This window comes from Anser anser, assembly GCF_964211835.1.
Source record: "Anser anser genome assembly, chromosome: 13".
Taxonomy (NCBI): domain Eukaryota; kingdom Metazoa; phylum Chordata; class Aves; order Anseriformes; family Anatidae; genus Anser; species Anser anser.
In genome coordinates this window covers 15,886,549-15,910,087 of record NC_139734.1, presented here as the reverse complement: position 1 = coordinate 15,910,087, position 23,539 = coordinate 15,886,549, and the positions used below count along the sequence as shown (strand labels likewise).

The 23,539-nt window shown below is 45.1% G+C and overlaps 2 protein-coding genes across 7 annotated transcripts in view; one reads left to right on the top strand and one right to left on the bottom strand.

The window, feature by feature from the left end:
• Positions 1-2: 2 nt before the first annotated feature.
• MMGT1 (membrane magnesium transporter 1) lies at positions 3-4,531 on the top strand. The gene is made up of 4 exons (XM_083797227.1): positions 3-137; positions 302-354; positions 1,189-1,292; positions 2,255-4,531. Exons 1-4 carry the CDS (start codon positions 56-58, stop codon positions 2,412-2,414), a joined length of 399 nt encoding a protein of 132 aa, XP_083653353.1. The 5' UTR covers positions 3-55; the 3' UTR covers positions 2,415-4,531.
• A 9,733-nt stretch (positions 4,532-14,264) lies between these two features.
• Positions 14,265-23,539, bottom strand: part of LOC310880832 (integrator complex subunit 6-like) — a 37,943-nt gene continuing 28,668 nt past the window's right edge. For 2 of the 6 annotated variants that reach the window (XM_083797214.1, XM_083797215.1), the window contains exon 11: positions 21,834-21,928. Coding sequence is in view for 2 of the 6 variants with exons in the window: in XM_083797212.1 (XP_083653338.1) it covers positions 15,182-15,281; positions 15,687-15,780; positions 16,569-16,961; positions 17,643-17,874; positions 18,009-18,151; positions 18,577-18,700; positions 19,171-19,386; positions 20,974-21,084; positions 21,834-21,928 (1,508 nt within the window). In the remaining 4 variants the exon portion in view is untranslated. Of the gene's footprint in view, positions 15,282-15,686; positions 15,781-16,568; positions 16,962-17,642; positions 17,875-18,008; positions 18,152-18,576; positions 18,701-19,170; positions 19,387-20,973; positions 21,085-21,833; positions 21,929-23,539 lie in introns of those variants that run through there. The other 4 variants (XR_014571944.1, XR_014571945.1, XM_083797212.1 and 1 more) reach the window with 4 other exon arrangements.

The window sequence follows — 23,539 nt, the reverse complement described above, 5'->3', positions numbered from 1 at the left end:
AGGCGGCGCCCGGCGGCGGGGGCGCCCCTGTCGGCGGCGGGGCGCGGCGGGCGGGATGGCGGCGGCCTCGCTGTGGAAGGGGCTGGTGGGGCTCGGCCTCTTCGCCCTGGCGCACGCGGCCTTCTCGGCGGCGCAGCGTGAGTGGGGCGGCGGGGGGGGCACCGCGGGGCTCGGCCGAACCGGGGGGGGGGGGGGTAGGGGGGGTAGGGCCGCGGGGAGCCGGGGTCGGAGGAGGCTCGGGGCCCGGTGCCCGTCGGCGGGGCGCCGGGGCCGGCCGCAGCCGTGCGCTTCTCTTCCGCAGATCGCTCCTACATGAGGCTGACGGAGAAGGAGGACGAGACGCTGCCCATAGACGTGAGTCGGGCTCCTGCGGGTGCTGCCGGGTGCGGGGACGGGAGGGGAGAAGCGGCCCGGGAGCCCTCACGGCGCGCTCGCACCGAGCTGCCGGCGTCAAAAAGAACTCGATTTCCTCCCCCAGCTCCCTCTGCCAGAGGGAACAAAGGGCAGGGCCAGGCCTCCCGCTCCTTCCCCAGGACTGCCCTGAGACATCTCGCCCAGAAATCCCCCGAGCACGGCTTTAGCCTCAGAGCGCTCCTGCTCTGCAGCATAAACATCCTCCTCCCTCTGCCTTTCTGTGGGCTGACATTTGTTTATCCGGCGTGGCTGTGTGCCCGTTTGATCCAGCACAACCTGCTTCTGCAAGGGTTGTTCGTTGTGGTTTTATTTATTTTTTTTTCTCTCTTGGTCCGTGATGGTTTAATTCCGCTTCAAGTATTAGCTGTTGTGTTTTTGCTTAATCTGAAAGCTAAGGAGATGAAACACCCGCCCCAACCAGGAGATTTGGACAGAGCAGCAACTGCCACCTCTGCGCAGCGTAGGCTGGCCACTGCCTCATTTCTCAGAAGGAGTATTAGATCCTTAAGCGCGCAAGAGCACGGTGCTTTGTCCTGTAGTTCCCGTAGCACAGCCTGTCTGCCAGGTGCCGTAAGCTCTTAGCTCTGCCACCATCTTGTGGTGCCACCTTTCCGTGCCTCAGTTTCCCTACTGTTGAACTGCCCGCCTCTGTAAAGCACTTTCTGTCACTGGATAAAAAGCGAAAGAGATGCCATTTGAAAGATGAGATTTTATTTTTTTTTTAAACAGTTATATTTAGTAATCTGTATGTTGCGTTGTTTTCCTCTCCTACAGATAGTTCTTCAGACTCTGCTAGCCTTTGCAGTTACCTGCTATGGGATAGTACATATCGCAGGAGAATTTAAAGATATGGATGCCACTTCAGAACTAAAAAATAAGTATGTTTTATTTCTTCTCTTCATAAACACGGGTATCTGTTACGCTCTATGCAAACAGCACGTCTGCAAAATAGCAGGTCTCTCTTTAGCTCAGCTCTTCTACGCGTGTTGTAGACGTAACACAGGAACAGTCACATCTGGGAAAGCCAACAATGTGTGGAACTTAAGGCAGAGTTAGATAACCGGAAGAAATTATATAAACTTTTTGCTTTTCCCCATCCAAAATCCTGCTTTGCAGATTCAGTAGAGGAATTAAATGTTTGCCTGAGAAGAGCTTAGCAGTCACAAACCGCTGTCACAAGATGGTCTCAGACCGCAGGGCGGTACGCCTGGCTCACCCTCTGTTGCACGTTGCTTCTTCACAAGAGTCTGAACTACTGGAATCTCACAGTCTCAGTCAAGGCAGAATGTCAGACATCTGAAAGATTTTAAGAAAGTAAAGAATTTTGAATTGAGATTTTGAAACAGATATGAAGTGGGGTTTGTAGAGAGAATCTTTCTGGTCATTCTCAAAAACCTAGGTAAATATGGAAACTGAACAAGTTGGCATTGCTATATTTAGTGCTTACCTAAAACCCTTAGCTTCAGGCGTGGAAAGGGCTGGGAAGCTGACAGCGTCAAGTTATTAACACAAGTGAGATCTGAAATAAGGCCGTCACGCTTGGTGCCTGTGTAGATAGTAATTGTCAGAGCTGCCCTTAAACTCGGGGAAGGAAAGTAAAGTTTGTCTGCAGCGGGGACAGCTTCTGAATATTGAGCAGTCAGTATTTGTCAGGCATGTTGGCTTTGTATCTCTTCTGTGACTTGGTTTAGGAGACCTACAAAGTGAGCGTGTCTCCCTAAGTTTTGGATTCAAACCTTGTATTTCTGTGTACGTAAAAGCCGGTATACCCTAGACTGACTCTTTCAAAGCCCCTGTTCTAAAGTAGCATTAACATTGACTTTTTACCTTTATTTTGAAGGACATTTGACACATTAAGGAACCATCCATCATTTTATGTATTTAATCATCGTGGTAGAGTATTGTTCCAGTCCCCAGACACAGTGAATTCTTCAAACCAAGATGCGTTGTCATCCAGCTCGTCACTGAAATTTCGAAAACTTGAACCTCTGCGCCGCTAAGACTTTTACAGATTATAATAATAATACAGGACACTGAGATGTAATATTCAAGTCGGGGATGTAAACACTTTTTTTTTAATTTCTGGAGCAGTATTTATATTGATCTTCCAGACTTTATAAAGTATATATATATAAACTAAGGACCTTCTTTGTACACTGTTAATGGAAATGAATTGTGAATTGGCAATGCAGTGTAAATTATTCTACAATTATGCTGTGAAACACATCTTCAAATTTTCATAATTAAAAAAAAAAAAAAGTTGCAGGTGACCTAACTTCAGATAAACGAAAAACAAGCTAGTTTTTACTGCGGTTACTGTTCTTGGATAAGAGGGAATGTTTGAGTGCTATTTATTTTCTCGGTTTGCTTGCACTACAGTTTATGGAACTCCTTCAGAAATACTGTGTGCACTGCATCACTTAACAGCAGAAAAAGGGCAGCGTCTCCTGTTCCTAAAATGCCTTGGAGACCTGCATGGTGTAGGCACAGGAAGTCAAAAGGTTGCTTTTGTTTTTATTTTTTTTAACAATACTGGAAAATAGTTGTGTGAAGGTTGTTGTTTTTTTTTTTTTTCTTAGTTTTTCATTATCACATTTAATTTCTTTGTTGCTCTCCTCTGTTTAAATGTAAACTGTCCTATGTTGCCCCAAGTTGCCTGGGATGTAGCTGTACAGCTGGTGGCTGTGTGGGGAAGGCAGCTCACTTCGGATCACATAGATCATCTGCTATGCTCAGCTTGTTTACCCACGCTATTTATGTTCCGTTTGGTTGTACATATAGGAATGTTCCTCAGATGGCTGAATGGTGTGTTAGTACCTCAAAATGGCACTGGATACTAGTTCCCAAGTCATCTTCTATGAGATGTATTTAAGTATCAATAAGAAATGTCCCTTCTGTAAATGTTACAGGGGTAGGGTCCAGCAGCTGTATCTGTTTACTGACGTTAGCACAGTACAGGTAATCAACAAGTCATGGTACCAGCCCCTTTTCCGTCAACAGAGCCTTTAAAATTGATATTGTTTTCCAGCTGAGCCCTGTGTTGATTTAAGTTGACTGTCCTGATTGTATTAGGACAGATGATATGGTCCTTAGCTCTACTGGCTTCTCAATTCTGACCTCCACTTAGGGGCTGAATCAATGCTAAATTTTTTCTTGGTCTGGCATTTCAGTCCAGAAATGGAACGCTCTTCTCCCACCTACCTGCTATAGCAGAAGAGATGGTAATTTGAGATACTGATGGGGCCAACTAGAATTTTGCATAGTCTGAGGATGTCTCACTGCCTCCGAGCAAATTCAGCCTTTTGTCCCAGCATCTGTTTTTTAAACTGCTAAGAACAGTTCAAGGCAAAAAGCTTAGCAAAAATACTGTGTAAACTGAAGCCTCTTTTTCTAGCTCTGCCCATCCTATGGAGTGGGTGCCCCGATGCTAGAGCAATATCCATAGCTGCTGCTCTTCAATCACTCTTAAGCAACTGGGTTTGGTTGGGAAGGGTGACTCTGCCAGCTGAAGCCTGAAGTGTTCTGGTTCCCTCCTAGCTGGTGTCACAAATCAGCTCGTGACAACTAACTGCTGTCACCAAAGGCCTCTGAAACGGTGTCAGGTCAGCTCTATTACAAAAAAACTTTCCTTGGGGAATTGGGCTGCTGTGGTAGCAGTCGCTGCAGGGAGAAAATGGCTGAACGTCAGCCAGCTGTCCCTGCAAGGCTCGGAGGAAACTGCAGATAAAATTCGTGGAGAGGGAGGGAGAGGCAAGGCAGAAGGTCAGTAACCGCTGTGCCAGACTGATCCTACAGCTGTGGTTGGCAGGGAGCCATTGGGAGAGGGTCTCTGAGCAGGGCTGCTCACCCCTTACGTCTGAGAAGCCCCATTTGTGCTACGGTAAGGCTGTGTGGACCTGCCCACGGTGGGTGGTGCTGGTGTGTGACAGCTCTAAGTCATTCTTGGAGAAAAACATTGCTTTTTCAGACTGTCATGCTAGGAGCACCCTGTCGGCTGCATCAGGTCTCTTGTGACGGGTAGCCTTACCCTTCAGCAGCAATGGTTATATCACAGAGCTGTACAAATTATTTTTTCTTATTGATCTTGCAATGTCCAATAAAAACAGATATCCTGAAAGTGTTTGGGAGTGGTCTGCTTATTTCTGACCTGGAGCCTGCCGCAGCAAGTCCCTGATGAGTGCATATTTAACAGTGCCTGCCTGGTATTGACAAGAAGTGATCGTGCCTTCCTTGTGGCAGCTCCGCGTGAAAATGTGTGCCTGGCCTGGCATTCAGTACTAGCAGATAAGATCAGTATAGGGAATGAAAATAACATGCTGCAAGTAGCTAAACAAGACGCTCAGGCTGAAAATGTTACTGGCCTGCGGTTTTCTGCCTTTGCAATTCTTAGTCAACATACCTAGTGGAGCTGACATGGTTTCTGCCTTCCATTTAACCATAGCAAAGGCTTTTCTGCTGCGCGCTAATAATCCCCAGCCTATCCGCAAGGACAGGCCGGAGCAAGGTCTGGTATTGCAACAGTTGCTGGGGAAACTGGCAGCCAACCCACGGGGCTGGAGATAGTTACCATCGCGGCCTTGAGCAAGATCATTTTTCGCTGGCTGTTCTGCTTTTCTTTGGGGGGATGTTGGAAAGTTATCAAAGAAGGAGCTTGCTTAACTACAGCATCCATCATGATTGCACCACAAAGAAAGCAGCAGTCACCCTTCATCTGCCTGCTGTGCTGCCACGGTTGTCTGCATCCAGCGCTGGAGACGAGCGTGTAAAAACCGGTAACTGGGATCTGAAAAGAAGGAGCACTTTAACCAGCTCCCGGAGGTACACTGAGCTTACCTTGCGAAGCGCGAGCATCGCAGTTCCTCACAGATAAGCTGCCCTGCTAAAGCAAACCAAAAATTGTACCAACAGCTTCTTGGGTCAGCCCGACTAGGAAGTTTCCAAGCCTGCCCAGCACACTTTTTCCACCATCATACCTTCAGCTGATTCGGCTGCAGGATGGGAGGTTTCTACTACATTAAATAGGAAAAAACATGCTGATAATTTGCGTTTGTTGCTGACACAGCAGGCTTGATCTGCCTCATTTTTGCTGTTTTCTCCAATCCTCCTCTCCAGCCAGCGTCAGTTCAGTGGGGAATTTGTTTCTTTAGAGGGGGCAGGAGTAGTTCAGACCCCAAACAGGCTCAGCGCCCAGCACCGCCTTTTTTGTCAGCTCCCTCACTGCTGCCGCCCCTTCCCCGCAGAAGCTGGGCGAGGTTTCTGGTGGAGAGCTCTGGTTCGGGGCGGAGGTCAGCGAGGGCTGAGCTGCAGCACCTCCTTTGCGAATAACTTCAATCACACGCATTAGTTTCCGAGTCTGGCAGTCACCGAGGCGCTTACCCTCCACGCACCTCCGGAGATGGAGCGCCCTGGAGCTGGCTGCAGTACGGGGAAGCAAAAACGCAGCCCTGAGATCAACCAGTGCTGCTCTGGAAGGCCGAGGCCTGGCGTGCCTTCTCCCCACTGCTGCAGGGCGCTGGCTTGAAGCCTTCTGGTGAAAGCTGGAGGCCAACCGCCCCTTTTTCCTTCACGAGCACAGGCACAGCTCTGCCCCTGGAGAACGCAGGAAACGGCAATCACCTTCTGCTCTGAAATGATTTTCGGCCTCCTTCTCTCTCGCTCCCGGCGCTTCGGGAAGCCCCTCTGGCCCCAGTGGTTCAAGGAGCCTGCAGCGCCCACGCAGCTTTCCTGCTGTCCCCAGCCCGTGCCTGCACGGAGGGGAAGGGCACAGAGAACCTATTTCGAACGTTAAACAATCAGAAAACTTTGGTACCGGCTTTCCTTAGCCAGAGCTGGTAGTGAAGGCGAAAGTCCCCTTGGCTGGCTTGGCCTTGAGGTTCACCTTGAAGCTGCAATCACCTGGGGGAGAACCACGGCGTGAATAAATTCGGTACTGGAGCAGGTAAAAGCCTTTTCATCAGTCCCACGTTGGTCTCAGTGACACAATGTCACTTCAAAACACGTTGGACTGCAACGAAAGCCATATTCCTCAAAATGGCAGCTAATTAATTTTCCCGTCCTGCTAACTTGATCCTTTCTCCAGCCAAGAAAGGCAAGTGGGAGCTCACGGAGCAGCGAGGCGGCCGGGAGCCTGGCAGCGCCAGCAGGACGCCTGTCAGAACACAGGCCCCAGGGCGCTTTGGCAGGGGCCCAGGCTTTGCAGTGTCACAGCTTATCAGGCCATTTTCGAGGGAAGGGGGGGGGGTAAGAAGGGTGAAATCTGAACAAAGCGGCGGTTTGTCCTATGCCAGCGGTCCAGGGGAACCCCCAGGCCCCCCCCCGAGGGGGCCGAGCTCACTATTTACTCGCGTTTCGGGGCCGCGGTGTAAGCGCGGAGCGCCTGGTGCTGGCAGTGCCCTCCCTGTCCTTGCTGGTGCTGCTGAACCAGTTTCCCGGGGATTAGCCGGAGGCGCAGCACGCTGCGGGAGGACTTCGCTCCAGATTTAAAAGAAAAGAAAAAAAATAAATTCCCCCTTCCCCCCCCCCCCCCCCCCCAAGGTTTTTCAGCTGCGTGTTTTAGAGAAGCTCAGGGCCAGCCCCGCAAGGCCGGCCTCGACGTCCTCGAAGGCCCAGGCCACGCCAGCATCCCCTGTGCCCCTGCTGCAGTGCAGGACCCACCGGGCGCCCGGCACGCCGTAAGTGCTGAGGCGGTGATTTACGCCCTTGTCCTGCGCTCACAAGCGCGGAAAACAGACGCTTGCATCAAAGGGCGGTTTTGGAGGAGACAGGTCAGCAGACAGGCCAAAAAAAAAAATCAGCTCGCAAAACCCCCTCGAGGCTCCCTCGCTTCCCCACGTCAGCCGCGCGGGCTCGGCCGCGCTGAGGCCAGCCCTGCAGGAAGGCAGCGGCTCCCTGCGCAGCCCGGAGCGTAGGGAGGGGAGGGGAGAGAAAGGGCAACACAACCTCCCCTCCTCCATGCTGCAACTGGTTTGCAGCCCCCCACCGCGTGCAGATCTCTGCCCAGGCACCCCAGCGAGATCGGTGATTTCAAAGCCAGAGCCCTACCACCACCGCGAAGCAGAAGCTGCCAAGTTCCGCCTGTGCCATTACTTCAGTGCCCAACTTAATCCAACAGCCCCGAACTGATCATAAAGGGAAAGCTGCAGCAGAGTGAGACCTACTCCCTTCTTGCATGGGATGGACCCACATATCCTATCGGATACAACAGCACTGGTTAATAAACCCCAATCTTCTGAAAGCATGGCCAAGCTTCTGCATTGGTTTGGCCAGGGCTGATGAGAAAGGACGACCTCCAAAAGGGACAGGGGGAGGCATCTTCCCACCCAGCACGATGCAAACAGAGCTCATTTCTTCCAGCATACCTGGTCAGGGAAGGCCTGCAAGGCTTTCTCCTCTCTGCCCTTGCTTCTCACATGCAAGAGGCACTCACACTGCAGAGCTTAGCAGGGCTAAAAATGAGTCTCAACGCCACGATGTTCCCAGCAGCCCTGGGAGACTTGGCAGGGATCAGCTACCACGCAAGTTAAGACAGGAGCACTGAAAAAACCGAGGTGAGTCACTGCAGATGCGGTTCCAGAGGAGCAGAGAGGAGGCCGGGTGCCCAGCAGCACAGCACCACACCGCTCACCACGCACTGACCCCAGCCCCACGCTGAGATTGTGCCAACGGCCTCCCCGAAGATGTAGGCTCAGGTTTCTGCCTTCCTGAGGAGCTCCCGTTCCGCACATTCGTATCCAAGGATGAACAGGACAAAGCTTTAATGGGCATTTTGGAACTCCTCCTGGTTTCCTACCATGACAAGAGCGGTCCCTTTCAGGTCCTTGCTTGCACGGCCCCGTCCCACCTCAGGAGCGGGCACTTTCAGCCCCGAGGCGCACAGCAGATCCTAGGAAGGGAAGTGCTCGCTGGTCACATCCGCACGAACGCAGGACTGTGCCATCTGGAACCCAAGCAAGAAACAGGCTTCCAGCTGCCCCGTGAAGTCAGAGCCTCCTTGGAGGCCCTGTTGCACGCACTTCTGGAAGAAGCCATCGCCCAACCTATCCAGCAGCAGTCTCCTTTCACAGCCCGGCCGTGAATCACCAGCGACCGCTTTACCTCAGGGGAATGCTCTGCCCGTCCCCAGGAAGGAGGCAGTCCGGCTTCCCTCGCCCCATCTCGCCCGCTGCAAGCCGCAGGCGCTCCGGCGGCAGGCTAGCATCCGTCCTTTCCTTTCCAGCACCCCCCGGAGCACGGCGTGCCCGGGGCCTGCCGCTGCCGTCGGTGCAGCACCGAGCCCCTGCACGCCCTGCCCGCATCCAGCCCCGGACAAAGAAAAATGCTGTTGCTGCAGCGTTTTAAGTGCCCACGGATTTGTATTCCTGGTCTCTGCTCCCGCGGAGGGGTTTGCTGAATGTGACGCATCTCAAACGGCCTTTTCCAGAGCTCACCAGTCCCCCACCTCCTGTGCCACTAATGACTGCTTTGGATAGCGGCTTCCACACTCTGCCCACTTGTTGGCAGAGGAAAGAGCCCTGACTCTGGGCACGCCGGAGGAATTTAAAACGCACTTCTGCGACGGCTGAGAAAGACAAGGTGCCAGAGCAGCTCAGGTCAGAAACCAGAACTCGAATTTGAAGAGGCGGTAGTAGCACCACCAGCACCTACGGGCTTTGGCCACGTCTCTGTAGCCTCCTCCCGCCCTCTTTCTGAGCTCCCACTTTCCTCCAGCTCCAGAAGCGCACTTCCAGCCCACAGCAAGACTGCAGGGAGGAGCCCACCGACAACACAAGCCCAGCAGCCAGCAGGCTGCTTTGTGGTGGGATTTTCAACACCGGAGAAAGAATTCAGCGTACAAGACCAAATTAGGGCACGGATTTTATAACCATCTTTGCTAGTGACACACTCTACGACCTTGGGTAAGTCCCTCCATCCATCTTCAAAGACGCCCTCAGAGGAGTGCCACAACACTTTAATTAGCAGCCCTGCAAGTACTCGAGATAGTTTGTCTCTTTTCCAAAATACCCAACTGCAGATGAATTGGAACAATCCTATTTTCAAATTCTGCAAGCAACTGGGATCCAGGCTGCTCTCAGATCAGCCACTCAAACAACGTAATCAAAGTTAAACGTGCCAGCTGTGCACGAAGGATTTTAATACGCTGCATGGACCAGAAATTAGCCTGGAGAACTACTGTTGTTTTTCCATGTCTGGGATGCCACAGTCAAGCAGCTGCATTATAACCATCTGCAGTCAGCAAAAAATTTATCGCTTTCTAGTCTTGGGGAGGAACGCTCGTTTTTCTTTCTATCCAACATACAAAAGCACCCTGGAATCCTGAGGCACCCGTTACCAAGAGATCAGGCAGCTACTGCGGCGATGAAAATCGGTAAGAAGTCCTCCACGTTCTGCAGTGAAAACCCAATTACACTGACAGGTTCCTAAGCTTTCCAAGTTGTGCACACACTAACGGCTCACGCTACCACCACCTCAGGAAACGGTACGTGCATTTCCACAAACCCAGGCGAAACCTAGCTCTGGTTGCCTGCGGTCATGTACCCACGGCTCCCCGCGGTCAGTCGGACGGCCCCGAGCAGTCCCTCCCTGCAGAAGACCTGAGCGCAGCCTCGCTTCCTTCCCCGCACAGCTGCGAGATGAAGCAAGAGGGGAAGCTTTCCAACTCCGTCCTTTCCAAAGGACCGCACATCTCTTTGATATGTTCTACATATTAAATATTTACAAATAAAATACAACATTAAAATATGCACGTACTTTGAACCAAGTGACAAGAAACAGGCAGACCACACGGAACAAGCTGTGCCCTTTTAACTACCAAACTGCTTTACAAACCCCTCCTCCTTTCCACTGTCCTGTGAGGCAGTGAGCATTTTGCAAGCGGGGGCACACCATCCAGATGCCTTCCTTGCAAGCAGCTTTCTGTCGCTCCTGGCAGCTGCTCAGCAGTGGCGAGTGGAGCCCCGGTACACAGAGAACTGCCAGAGGTGCTCAGTATCTTCAGGGACATCATGCAAGACTGCTTGCGTTAGAGGAATGACAGGGATTGAAATGACAGCAAGCACGTATAAACGCCAAGGATCCGGCTACTTCCACTGCTGTTGGAGCTGGTCCAGGAATCAAAAATAGCCATGAAACTCCCATTGCAGATGTAGAGATGAAACTTCCCCGTGCTCTCAGAAAGCAGATAAATCTGCAGCAAAAACCTGATTGGGGGTTTCCATTCCACTGTGCTTCCCAGACCGAACTGTACAACTTTACCATGAATTGTACATCAGCTTCAACTCAAGTGCAAAAGCTTATAAAAGGCAGCTTCTTTAGTAGCTTTCCAGCTCACATTAAAGGCTTATTTTGTTTTCTTTACATGGTTATCACGCAGCCCCCATTCCAGGCAAACCCATGTGGCTGCCAACCCAGGGAAGGCATATGCGGCTGTATTCTCTTACCACATCTGAAAACATTCTCAACTGAGTTGACCACAAGGCTGTACGAACAGTGTAACTTCTTCCCTTGCATGTTCTTTTTCTGAACTCTGAATAACCGGCTGCTGACGGTACCAGATTTGCACTCCCGGCCTGAGAATTGTCTCATATGCTTCTTAAGCAAAAGCTCTGAAGTGCAAAACCAGATCAAATGGCACCAGCTTTCGCAGCACGCAAGGCACACTGCCTTTCCCACTGACTCCACCAAAACCCCCTACCCACGGCTCTCTGCTTGATGGATAACAGCAGAGCTCTTGCAAAACTGCCCCACTGGTTAGCCACTACCAAGAAACAGTTGCAAGCATTGTCAACGCAGAATGAGAGAAGAAAAACATCAACACTAAAGCCAAGCCAGCAGGCTACTTTCAAGGATGCAACCACATGCCAAGTTGCAGCTGAATTGGAAATACGGAGAAAATCAGATACATCAGTGTCTTTGGTTTAGTCTTCCCTACCTGAAATGCCAGTCTAAAACAGTTAAAAACACTGATCACAAGATTCAGATTTAACAGTCCAAGTTAACAATTCCTGCAGACCGCAAGTTTTTCCTAAATCCCAAAGCGTTATCCTTCTCCAATTTCTTCCTTTTCCACTTAAGACAGACTTCAGCTTGTTTTTGCAGACGTGAAAGCAGAAGCTCCTTTTAAATCCAGCGACTACCATCCTTCCTTCAGTTCCCTGCCAAACATCGTTTCTGCCAGATCGTTTCAGAGGTGTCTTTGGCCTTGTTTTCAGCTTACCGAGGTTGCAGTATCTTCAAGAGGAGTGCTGCAGAGACCATTTGCTAGAGGTATGATATTGCCAATCTGGCTGGTATCAAACAGTACAGTTCAGCTTTATAGTTTGCTTCCGTTACCCAATCCATATCTAGTCTTATTTTTCTATCTTAAGTTTCTTAGTAGATATTAAAGAACATACAAAACCAAACGCAATACCCTACATCACTGCCATTGCAGCCAGAAAGCTTAGAGGCAAGACCTGGAGAAAATTACCAATAGGAAAAACAAAACCATCTTTTCTACCCTTTCCAGGAGTAGACATAGGAAAAGGAGATAGGAAATTGCTCTGCCACTGCAAGCCCAAACATAGCACAGTTACAGCCCCTCTGGCATTTATTTTGGAAGATAACAATCACTTTCTGATGCTGGCTAGGCAAAAAATACACTCCTGCACATCATAAATGTACAGCACATGAATTAGGAAGAGCAGCACCTAACAGAGATCTTCCAACCGACTGGACCCTAGGAGTTGCAAGGCTATGGGCTCACTTCAGGAAAGAGGAAAACTCCTTCAGTTTACAAGAGAAAACTAAAGATAATAAGCACTGAGGATGCCCAGTTAGGGTCAAAAGAGACAAAAAAAGCAAAATACATACTGGTATCCGGACAGTTCAACTGTGCTGCACTATTTTAACCTTGCGTAAGGGCTCAAAAAATTTAAGTTTGAGCAAAGCACATACAGCATCCCATATTCCATCTACACATCCATATGGATTTGCCAGTCTGTGCCGTTCCCTGATCCCATTCAGGGACACTCCTGGTGCTCAGAGACTGCTGTCTTACAGACACGCTCTCAGTAATGCAGCTGTTGCTTCAGGGATCACGGTCTCCACCCACAAGAGGGAAGGCCTGACACTAGGATAACACCTCGTGAACTGTGCCATTCGAAGTGTGTGGCTGTATATTTTCCAATGCATTTGCTACCCACATCAAGCATGGCCGCTTGTCTTACAAAGAATTCTCTGTTAATATTCTCCTTAACACAGGCGTGAAGCATCCATTGGTTTTCTAAGCAAGCAACGTTCCTGTTATGCTCCATTTGGGATGCAGGACTCCCAGATTTATTCCACTCATTTTTCTTCATCTTTTCATTGGCACAGTCTGCAAAGACATCTTGCTTTCTTCTCACGAAGACTCACGTCCAGTTCAGTGTAAGGCATCTTTCCCCTCCGCTGTTCTAATCCAAATTCAATTTATTCAGATAAAACAATAGTGAGGTAAGAGAAAACTGTCTGAGTTGAACAGATTTATTTTGTAGTTCCTGTTCATTTTCTGATGTATAAGCTTCCAAACAAGTGAATGAAAGTCACCATCTTCCTGTAGCTAATTTAGCAGACAGCTGTATCACATCAGATGAGTAGGTTTAGATACTAACAAGGTCACAGCCCCTGCTCAGGCACATCATGATCAAGTGAGTGCCTCCGGAATCAGGAAAGAAACGTAAGAATCAACTAGAAGAAAGCTGTCGAAAGCTGTCTCCTCTTACCACCACCTATTTAAAAAACAGCATATTACATGCAATTCTATGCACATAGCCTGGCATTTCAAAACCACGTACACACAGTATACCTGACCTACTGTAAATAAATTCCCTCTTACGAGTCCAACATTAGGCACGAGAGGTGTATTGTGGTGACATACGGCTGCCACGTAATGATTCTGAAGGGATGAATCGCCCTTTGTATCGCTGCATTCCAAGGTATTACTGTGTTTTTAAGTATGTTCAGCTGTACAGATGAGTACATTACTGCTACGAGAAGAGTTCAGAAATGTTTATAACAACTTCTTTCCATGGGTCACTTTTCCACGTAACAGCTTAACAAAGATATGCTGCTTTTGGACTTTATTTCCTTCTTGAATTTCACTGGTGTAATTCCAATGGTCAAACTACCTCTTCCACAAAGACAAGGCCACTGCTCCACAGGAGAAGGAAAAGACATCTCACAGATTCGCTAATACTAATAATACTAATAGGAACAGAAGTTCAGGCCACCAACTTAGATCTGTTTCCCTGCCTCTTGTGCTGGCTGGTCAAGTGGAATCCTTAGGATATTCGCAGTACTTTGTAAAGAGCTTGTTAACACGAGCACAACTTCAACCTGTCTTTTAAAACAAAGCTGTTGAAAGAGCAGGAGGATGTTTTTCAATGAGAACAACTGAAAACGAAATTATCTGAAGAGCCACTTACTACTGGCATATTATTGTTTAAAAAGAAAAATTTAATTACGTGCAGGTGCTTCAGTCTTCTTTGCATGTTCTGTGATACACAGCATTACCTTTGAACAAAAGAGTAAGAGGAACGGAGGAGAGGATATTAACTCAGGTAACCAAGGATTTGGTAAACTGGAACTTGGTGCCTTTAATACTTTCGCCTTGGAGCAAAAACGTACACCCTGCACAGGCTGAGCTGACTGATGGGGCAGGTGCTCCAGGGTACATGCTATTGGGAGGTACGTACAAACACATTCTGCAGCTATTACCATAAGCGGAGTTTGAGGGTGTGCAGACTGGTTTCACAAAAAATATTAGCAGTCTGTTGCTAACAGACAAGTCGAGGAATTCAACGCTGCCCGCTACAGACTCCTCAGATTAGCACTTATTAAAAATTAATAAAATGGTTTATTTTATATATACATATGTTCCAAAAATTTTATACAGTTAAAATATCAAATTAGTGATCTGGTAACAATACTGTTCAAAATAATCTCTTTTGTATGAACATTAAAATACACGTTTTTAAAAGCGTTTCCTTTTAGTGCTTCCAAAGCACAGCGTGTGCCAAGGCCACCTGAAGAATCTCCGTCCTCCTCACAGGATGAAAGAGAACTGAAGTCGGGGACCTGGGAAGCCTCAGGTGCACTTTCATAATGTCTGCAGACAAAACAGAAGAGAGTCTGAGGTAGATTGTTTAGTGACCATCAGGTGGTAACAGTCACAGGGCTGTCTTTAGCTTTCATTAACACAATAGCAGTTTCTTTACTCTCAATCTACACTGAATCTCAAGTTTAAAGGCATGGCTAGCAGTTCTCGGGAACAAGACCCTTGTCTCTGTGGTGGCAACATGCAATATTACCAGTGCAGGTGTTTCTGGGAGGTTTTTTTTGGGGGGGGAACACACGGGATCTCTCCACGATGCAGACAGTGTGTGCATTTGACAGTGCCCCATTTTAGTGCAATCTGCTGCCTATAGCACGTAAAATGTCTAATGACAGTGTTCAAATGAGTAAATTCTCATCACCTGCAGGAGGGGCAGCAATGGTTATTTTCTTCAGCCTGTTGAGCAAATAGCACCCTCCACAGGAAAAAAGCCACACCTTTCATAGCAAATCCTTAAGGTTATAGCCCAGCTTCTGCCGATAGAGGTTCGTAAAGTTAAAGCTCCACTGCTTCTTCTCAGACTCTGACAGTAAAATCACTTGACTGCCAAGATGGTGAGGGCAACAGCTACATCCTCTTCCACTCTTCTGTGGCACAGCAAACTCATTCCTGGTCCGTATTCGTCTGGCTGGTACACTATTATCTACTGTTGACATGATTAACTCTGTTGGGTAGGCTGTTGAACTCTAGTTCCTCTAGTATTCTCTCTAAGTGTTGTATTAAGACACGTTTTTTAAACCTAGGGAAGAGAAGGGAAGTAATTTCATTTTTTCTTCCAAAAATAACAGTTAAATAACTCGGTATTATTTTGCCATGATAAACAGTATTACCAGAGGCTCTCTGTTTCCAGCATGGAAGAGCTTCCTTTATTTCTGACATCAGAATGGAAATTTAATTTGCTACAGCCATCTTTCCCCAACCCAGGCAAATTCTGGGTCTTTCTTCCATAACCACCCACCTTTCTATTTCACATTTCAACTCTAGGTAACGACCATTTACTCCAGAAAATACAATGGCAGTTTGACCACTAAAACCGCAATAATTTAAGTATGTCAAAACGAAGTACTTGTTTTGGAAAAGATTAAGATTTACTATCATGAACGAAGTTAGCATTTAACTCTGAATCATTTATATCTATACAAACCTTGCTGCTTCCTTTATAGCAAATTCAATGAAATACTTCTGAATTTCCATAGGTCCTTGTACCTCCTCAAGAAGAGAGAAGATTTTTTCATAATCTTAAAGAAAAAAACCAAACAGATATTAGAAATGGATGTTGCAAATGCATTTTCAATAAATCTTAACAGACAAAGGAAAAATAACAAAACCTAGAGTTTCCCATTTCTGCATACAGTAATGTACGTAAGACAAGAAAAAAAGCCAGCATACCAATACTTTGAAGTGATATTGATTATCTGGTATTCAAATGTAGCACTGAAGAATTTTGTTCTCTTAAAAGAGCAGTATCTAGAAACACCTGCCCTTGGAAAATGCAGGCTAGGTTTAATCAGCAGAGAAGCCTTTTATCTCCATGAACACACTGCCATGACTAGCAGTTAATATAAACAAAGGGATACCAAGCCACGTTTCAACCTAGAGCTGTCATTTTTGAAAGCAGAGGTTTAAGATAATTCCTCTTTCTAAGATGACTAATCTATGTGGAGCAATTAATATGATTGTCTTGTATAAAATTTAAAAAAAAAAAGTAGTGCAAAAGAACGAACTGGACACATTAGATCTGAAACAATGGTATTTTTTCATTTGTTTCCGTATTTTCTTATCTGAATCAACTATGAAAATATTAATGGTGCTGACTAAGCCTGCTTAAGAGTGCTGCAGCAAGTATAGTGAGGATATAAAGTCAGACTGTGAATACATGTACTTCCTTTCTTGTTCTTTCTCTACTCATACACAAGTAATCAAAAATCATTCAAAATCTGAAGTTTTATTTACAAAATAGATCCTCATTTCAAGAAAAATCTTCTATATCCCTAGCCCATTTTTAATATACTAATAAAGAACTTACTTCTTCCAGGTTTGCGAACCTCTTTCATCACTCTAATTTTGATATCAGCATTGCTTCCCTCCAACATCGTAGGTGTTATTTTAAATGAATTTGGCACAGATTCAGAAGTAGACTCCATCACCCGTTTTTGGTCATCTCCGCCCACACTGTAATTTAGAGGCCCTCGAACAAGTGCATTGGTACCAGGTTTATGATCCAAGCCATCTTCATTTAAGCAATTGAACTCATCGGGTAGAGAGTCTAAGTCATTGGGTAACATTTCGTCTTCTCCCATAACAGCTGGAACCGAAGAAGCCATTTGCACAGACAAGCCATCAATTTGCTTTTCCAGCAACTGACAATTTTCTGCTTTCTTCTCTCCATTACCATCTTGGACAATACTGTTACCAGTGTCTGAAAATTAAGAAGATGTATCTTAATATTGCGTAATTGCAATATCAAAAACACAGAAGGAAATTATTCTGCATCCCTTCTTGTTTAAAGTACTGTGTAGAGAGTTACTCAGCACTGTCAGATCACTTCAGTAGTTTTATTCACCCTTTGACGCAACCAAAAGAACACCTCCTTTTGGACTGCTACCATCTCATATGACTGTCTTGAAATAATTTTCTGTAATTCCGTTTCAGTGTTATGACTTCCAAGTAAACTTAAGTTTCCCCTCCTTTGCCCAGTTCCAGCAAATTTTTCTTTTGACTCTGCTGCTGGTGGGTAAATTAGTATTTGTGAGAAATGAAAACACTTTTTTTTTTTTTTTTTTTAAACTTTCCTTTCTCACTTCTCCCTTCCCCACTATAGAACTAAAAGCTGAAATGAAATCCTTGCTACCTCCAAACCATCGTGGTGAAAGGTTTCAGCACTTCTTAAAAACAGTTCAAAATTATTGCTCATTCAGGACTTCACTAGCTATAGCAACAGCCTGTTTGTCTAAGCCAACAAAAGAAATTCAGTCCTAATTAACTCTAAAACTTATGTGTCCTTTTGATTTAACCTAGAAAGCACAGAGACCTTTTTTTTTGCACAGGTATTTCCAGTTATGACCACACAAGCTCCTGTACTACAACAACTCCAACATACCTTTATTTGTTGGCATGCCTTTGAGGTTCAGATATGACGGAGATCCAGCAGCACAGGGTGGCCCTTTCCCACCAACATGGTTTGTCACAACAGGTGGTGACTGTGGCCGTCGCAACAGTGGGGACATGCTACGCCTTCTCTTTAGTGATGCTGGAGTATTGGGCTCTCCAGGACGCTTGATCTTATTCTGAGGCCCAGCAACAAATTCATCTGCTTCGTCTATCATCATACCCTGAAAAGACATTTTTTTTTTAAAACAAGTAAAAAATAATTGCTTCATCAATTCATTACTAGAGTAATTGCCTCTGTGTTACAATTCAGTTACTTTTCAAATAATGACACAGCAGATAGCAAGACTTCTCCTACCTTCTTATCCTGTTTGAACGGATTGCCAAATGTATGAAGCCTTTTTGGTTGATCTGGATCAATCTCCCGAAGGGGTGAAGGCATCATTTTCAAGTACTCCTGGTAATTTCCCATTTGAGCAACAGGAACGCTGTGAAGGCAGTCTGCAGCAGAACAAAGTATCTAAATTTAGTCTACCTTAAAACTAAGGAAAGACAAGCCTCATATGCTTCCATTTCAAGTGTTAGCATTTAAGAACTAGAAATCACTATTTCTTCCCACTACAAAGGAAAAGCAAAAGGCAAATAAAGCCCCTCTTTCCTTTCAACATCACTATAAAAACATATACTGCATCCTGTTGTATAGGAAAGCTCACCCATGAAATTTATTTTTAAAATTCCAAGCATGCACAACATGTTTTGTGACAGAAGGCAGAAGTTTCATTCTTTTCCTTCAGAATCTAGGAAAGGACGACTGACCCAACAAATGATGCAAAGTCTACTTCCCCTCCCACACTGAGGACAGAAACACTACTTAAGTGAGTTAAATAGCTGTACCAGACTGTTAATAAATAATTGTGGCAATTTACCTTCATCCTGCCCCACGATATGCCTGTGTGATTTCAGAAGATTGGTTCTCATTCTAGTTAGCTGATCTAGAAGACTGCGACGAGGAATATCGTATGCATTTCTGAATGCCTGTGGCTTCAAATCCTGGTTTTATAATAAAACAAGTAACTTTCAGTTAACCCACCAGTTTTCGTGCGCAAAGAAATTAACTGTAATAACGTTAACTACTAAAAAAATATTCTGAAACAACTTCAGATCTTCCTAATTGGATACAGCAGACTCAACCCTTTTCAACAAGATCTTTTTCAGCATTATCTCTTTCAGCTTTATTAAAACTAAGCATGTTAATTCCTGGACTAACAATGCTAGCTGTCTTTTGCAGAGGTTGTCACTTTCATCACAGTTGTCTTGGACTACTACCGTGGGATTTTCAAACTGTGTCCCAAAAGCACGTGCTAAAAATTGCATTTGCTCCTCTCACTACTTATGCCTATGGCACATTCTTCACAATTCAGCAAAAAGTACTTACTTCCTTCTTCTATGTTAAGTCTATAAAAGTTACCCATTTAAAACAGATCAACTGCTTAATCATGCAAGATCTCTATCCTGTTTACCTTGTTTAAGAGTCCTATGTGGAAGCCAGCAAATTCTTTAACGTTCATTTCCGCCAGTCTCAGTGGAGATTCCCCAGTGATCCCTTGCAGCAGCTGCTTAAAATCCCTACTGTGTACCAAGGAGAGGCCACTGGAGTGATTTTTCACTTTTATTCCAATTTCTTGTGGAACTTTCTTACCCACTGAACCTATTATTCGTTCCGACTCTATTTTTGTCTAAAATGGAATCACATCGTGAGTTAAAGAATCAGCATGCATTGCAGATTTCCAGTATAAAACACATAGTATATGAACAGAATAAAACTACAACTTAGTTCCCAACCACTCAACTACCTGCCCGGGGATATATTGGATATAAAGTAGAATAAAATCCTTGTGCTAGCATACAGAAAAAATATTTAGCCAGTGTATCTAAATTTATATGCCAGTAGGTGGTCTGTGAACATCCCTGATTTTGCTGCAAGTCTGTGACTTCATGTGCTCCTGAAAAATCATCTTTAAAAGGAAAGAAAGAAATAACTAAAGGTGTGATACCTTAGGTTACTGTCAAGCAACATCTAAAACCGTATTCAGATACAGTAACATCAGATTTCATTTCTGAAACAATCTAAGTACTAAGGTTTGCAACAAGATGAATAGTAGTAGAACCTGCATGTAATTTGCTTCATCAGTAAGTTTCTAAAAAGATGTTACTTCTCTAATTAACACAGGTTTCTTATTAATAGCTACAGACAATTCTGCTGTATTAAGCTTTAAGTGAATTCAAAGCAAGATTTTTTTTAAACCACTTGCAATACCTCAAAAACACCACAGTGATTGGAACCCACTTCCCCCACATCTCATCCTCCACAGGATTTGCTTTATTATCTGTGGGAAACTCTGAATTTAAGGACAGCAGGAGCACTACACAATTCTGGCACTGCTTGCCCCTACATAGGAGCCTATCATGCATGCAACACATTTAAGCTCTTTCACAGGTTGAGAAAGTCTGTGAAAACCACAGTAGCCATATCAAGCCATTCCAACTCCATATTGCAGATAATAGAATTTGCATGTCATTACTGAAATACCCCAGGAAGCTTTATATCTAATAGATGCTCAGTCATTCTGAGGCTTTTGGAACATAGTTTGTGCATTCTTTAAGGAGGAGGATCTTTTCTTTGTAATTTCTAAAGGCTGCACTGCTTTGCCGCTGACTTCTAGATCTTGAAATACTGTTATAGGAACTGTTCATGCTAAGGAGGCATGGCTTTCAGAGTTACACCTGAAAGGGCATTCTTGACAAAGACAGAAAGACATGTAAGACTATTTCCCACCAGGTCACACAACACACATAATGGATTTGACCTGAAGGAAACAGGAAGCTCAGACATAAAACATGAATTATGATCTTATTCCCCATGGCCAGGAATGTATACTTTTTGGAATGTACACACTGCCAAGGCACCCGTGGAAATAAATATGAAACAGAGCAAGCCTCTGACTTCAGCTGTGATGAATAATAGCAAGAGCAGTCATAAATCCAATTAGTGATAATCTTTGGAATTTAAAGGTCCAGCAGGCACTTAAAATGTAGCTAAAGTTCTCCTCACTCCCCTCCACCGCTTACAGAAGGCACAATCACTGGCTATATAGTCGCTCTAGATTCATCTGCATTTGTTGTGGAAATGTTCACCCATCTTTGATTATAATGTATACTGCACACCCAAATGAACTCCCACAGGGAATAACTGTGTTATAATGAGATTACCACAAACTAAATAATCAACGCACTTCTAATTGCAAAGGTTTTATCAATACTACCTGTTGGCTGAGTTTTTTAAGGTAAGAGATAACACTGTAACTAAGTCCACAATCTAAATTATCTGATATCAGATTTGGAGCTCCCATCATCCTTAGGGCTTTCTTTAATGGCTATAAGGAAAACAAAATACACAATAGTAAGAGAGTAAGTCTTTAAAAAAAAATTGTAAAAGATCAATTACAGGAAGCTAAGGCACATGGATTAGTGCTCTAGCTTTTCCACTTTTGGCAACTAAAATTCAAGTCTATTCAGATACCATGTGACATGAGTTTGGTAGTCTAACTAGCTTGCAATGGACATTATGCCACATTACCAAGACACCGCACAGCATGGTGCCACTGGCAATTTCCACTCAGAGGCTCAGTACCAGAATAGCCGGGATGATGCAAGTCCGTATTGAGGTGCATTGTCCAAGCTACACGTAAAAGGTGAATGGTTCCTCCCCCCCACCCTTATCTGGCCCAGCCAGTTCTCTTAGTGTGAGTTTTTCGAGTTCTAGCAGTTCACCCACATTAAGAAACAAACAAATCTGTATCTTCCTTACCAAGTTACAAAAATAATGCCAAATTTGATTACAATCTGAAGTGTACTAGATCAAAGCTCATTTAATATTAAACGAACTGAAAGCATTTAATATTTTAGTATCATTACTATTGCTCAATATTACTAGACATGTATTTATTTCTTTAAAAAAAAGATAGACCTGATCTACATACCTCTGCAAAACTGAATGTTTACTACCAAAAATTTCATCAAATTTACGTAAACAAAATTTACTAGGAAGAGGTATGATGCACAGGATTCTGGTCACACCAGCCATCATTATACCCAGCAGCACAAAATGAGAAAAGGAACATACCAGTAAGTAGTAAGGAGGCATTGTTTTTAAGTAGTTGTCAAAAGCCTGTCGCCACTTCAGATTTGGCTTAAGTTTGTGAACCTTAAACAAGTCATCTGCAACAAGGAAAACAAGAAAAGAAGGTTTTGTTTATAGAGTCCCAGACCGTTAGAATTATCCAAAATTCAACTGCCAAGTTTCCTCCCACTTTTCCTCTCCTTCCCCCCATCTCCCAATGGGGCTTCCCCACAAAAACTGGTCTTAACCTTAGGTTTGAAGGGTTTTGAATCCCCAGTCCTAGCTGTAGGAGACGCTCCAAAACAGTTCCTCATCACAGGCAAACTTACAAGGACACCAGACTTAAAAACTGCACACAACTACTAGTAACATGGTAGATGCAACAGATTCTCCTCTCTTGCATCATCAAAGACTCTCTGTATTAGCCGAACAACATTCATTTGGTTCAATTTCCATTTTCAGCTCAGCTGTCTTTTGTTCAACCTGTATGATGAATTCTGGTCTTCAATAAAAAAAATAATAATAATCAGAGCAGGGAATCCTTACGGCCAGCTTTGCTGGACTCTGCTAACAACAGCGAGCATCTACCTCCAGCAGACAAGGGGTGCACCTTCAGCACCACTGCCTCTTGCCAGAGCAGCAAACTCTCCCACAGACGCAGACGAGCGAAGGTAATTAGCTACAAAAACTGCTGCCTGTTAAGACAGGGGCAACCAGACAGATTATTTCCTTTGCAAAGTCTTTTAGAAATACCTTGTTCGCTCTAGAGGTGTGCATATTGCCATTTAGAAATCACTGAGTTGAAGCACGTACTCATTTGCTGTGCATGCTATAACAGCGATTTCTAAACATCAGAAGAGAACACAGTATCCTGCAATTAATCATTTGAAATTATAAATTATCATCTGAGATCCAAGCTTCTCCTTAGTAGGGCAATAACATGCTGGCAAAGGGAGGCTAGTGGAAGTAAATACAGAACTGGAGAAAGGGATGTCCAAAAATTAACTGTGGAGAGCTGCAGAAGATGGAGATGCACACAGAGGAGGGTGCGAGAAAGACAGATGCAGCAAGGAAATTGTTTTCTCCAGATTGAGCTTTCAGGAAGATATATTTGGAGAAGAAAATTTGACTTGCATAGCATTCTGCACAAATGGAACAGATGTTAAGATACAATTTTCCAAGTTCTCATAGCCAAACCACACTTAATTACAGGTATTTTCTAATCTAAATTAATTCTGTATCACACAAAAACCACACTACAGATGCTCTGGTTCTCTTTCCTGGCCTGAAGGAAGTGGGGTGCAGTTTGAGAGAACAAATTAGAACTTAATTTTACATCTCAATATGCTTAGCGCTATTATCCAAAAGAACCATGGTAGTACCATGAGGGAAGTGGCAAATAGGAAATAATACCCGTTCTTATCTTATAAGCCCATTAGCTCTTTGCCGCAAAAAGGAAGCTGAACTATATCTCCCTCACAAAATTAAAAATTAAAAATACCAGTCCTGTAAAATATTCAGTGTTAGAGCATCTTAATATTTTAAAGCCTATGAGTTGGTTCTACGTACAGCTTGAACCTTCAGCTCCGTAACAACAGCTTACTACTTTCTCAGTTCTTCCTCCGCGAAGGTTGTTCCAGCATATAACCCCTGAAGTTTGACGGCACAGCCACTCTCAAATGGCACAGATTTTCATAATACATACTGGA

What these genes read in the sequence shown, in the direction of transcription:
- MMGT1 (XM_083797227.1), top strand. Translation starts at nt 56, where the DNA reads ATGGCGGCGGCCTCGCTGTGGAAGGGGCTGGTGGGGCTCGGCCTCTTC. An exon ending in GGCCTTCTCGGCGGCGCAGC is followed by an intron (nt 138 to 301) that starts GTGAGTGGGGCG and finishes TCTCTTCCGCAG; the next exon opens with ATCGCTCCTACATGAGGCTG. An exon ending in ACTTCAGAACTAAAAAATAA is followed by an intron (nt 1,293 to 2,254) that starts GTATGTTTTATT and finishes TTTATTTTGAAG; the next exon opens with GACATTTGACACATTAAGGA.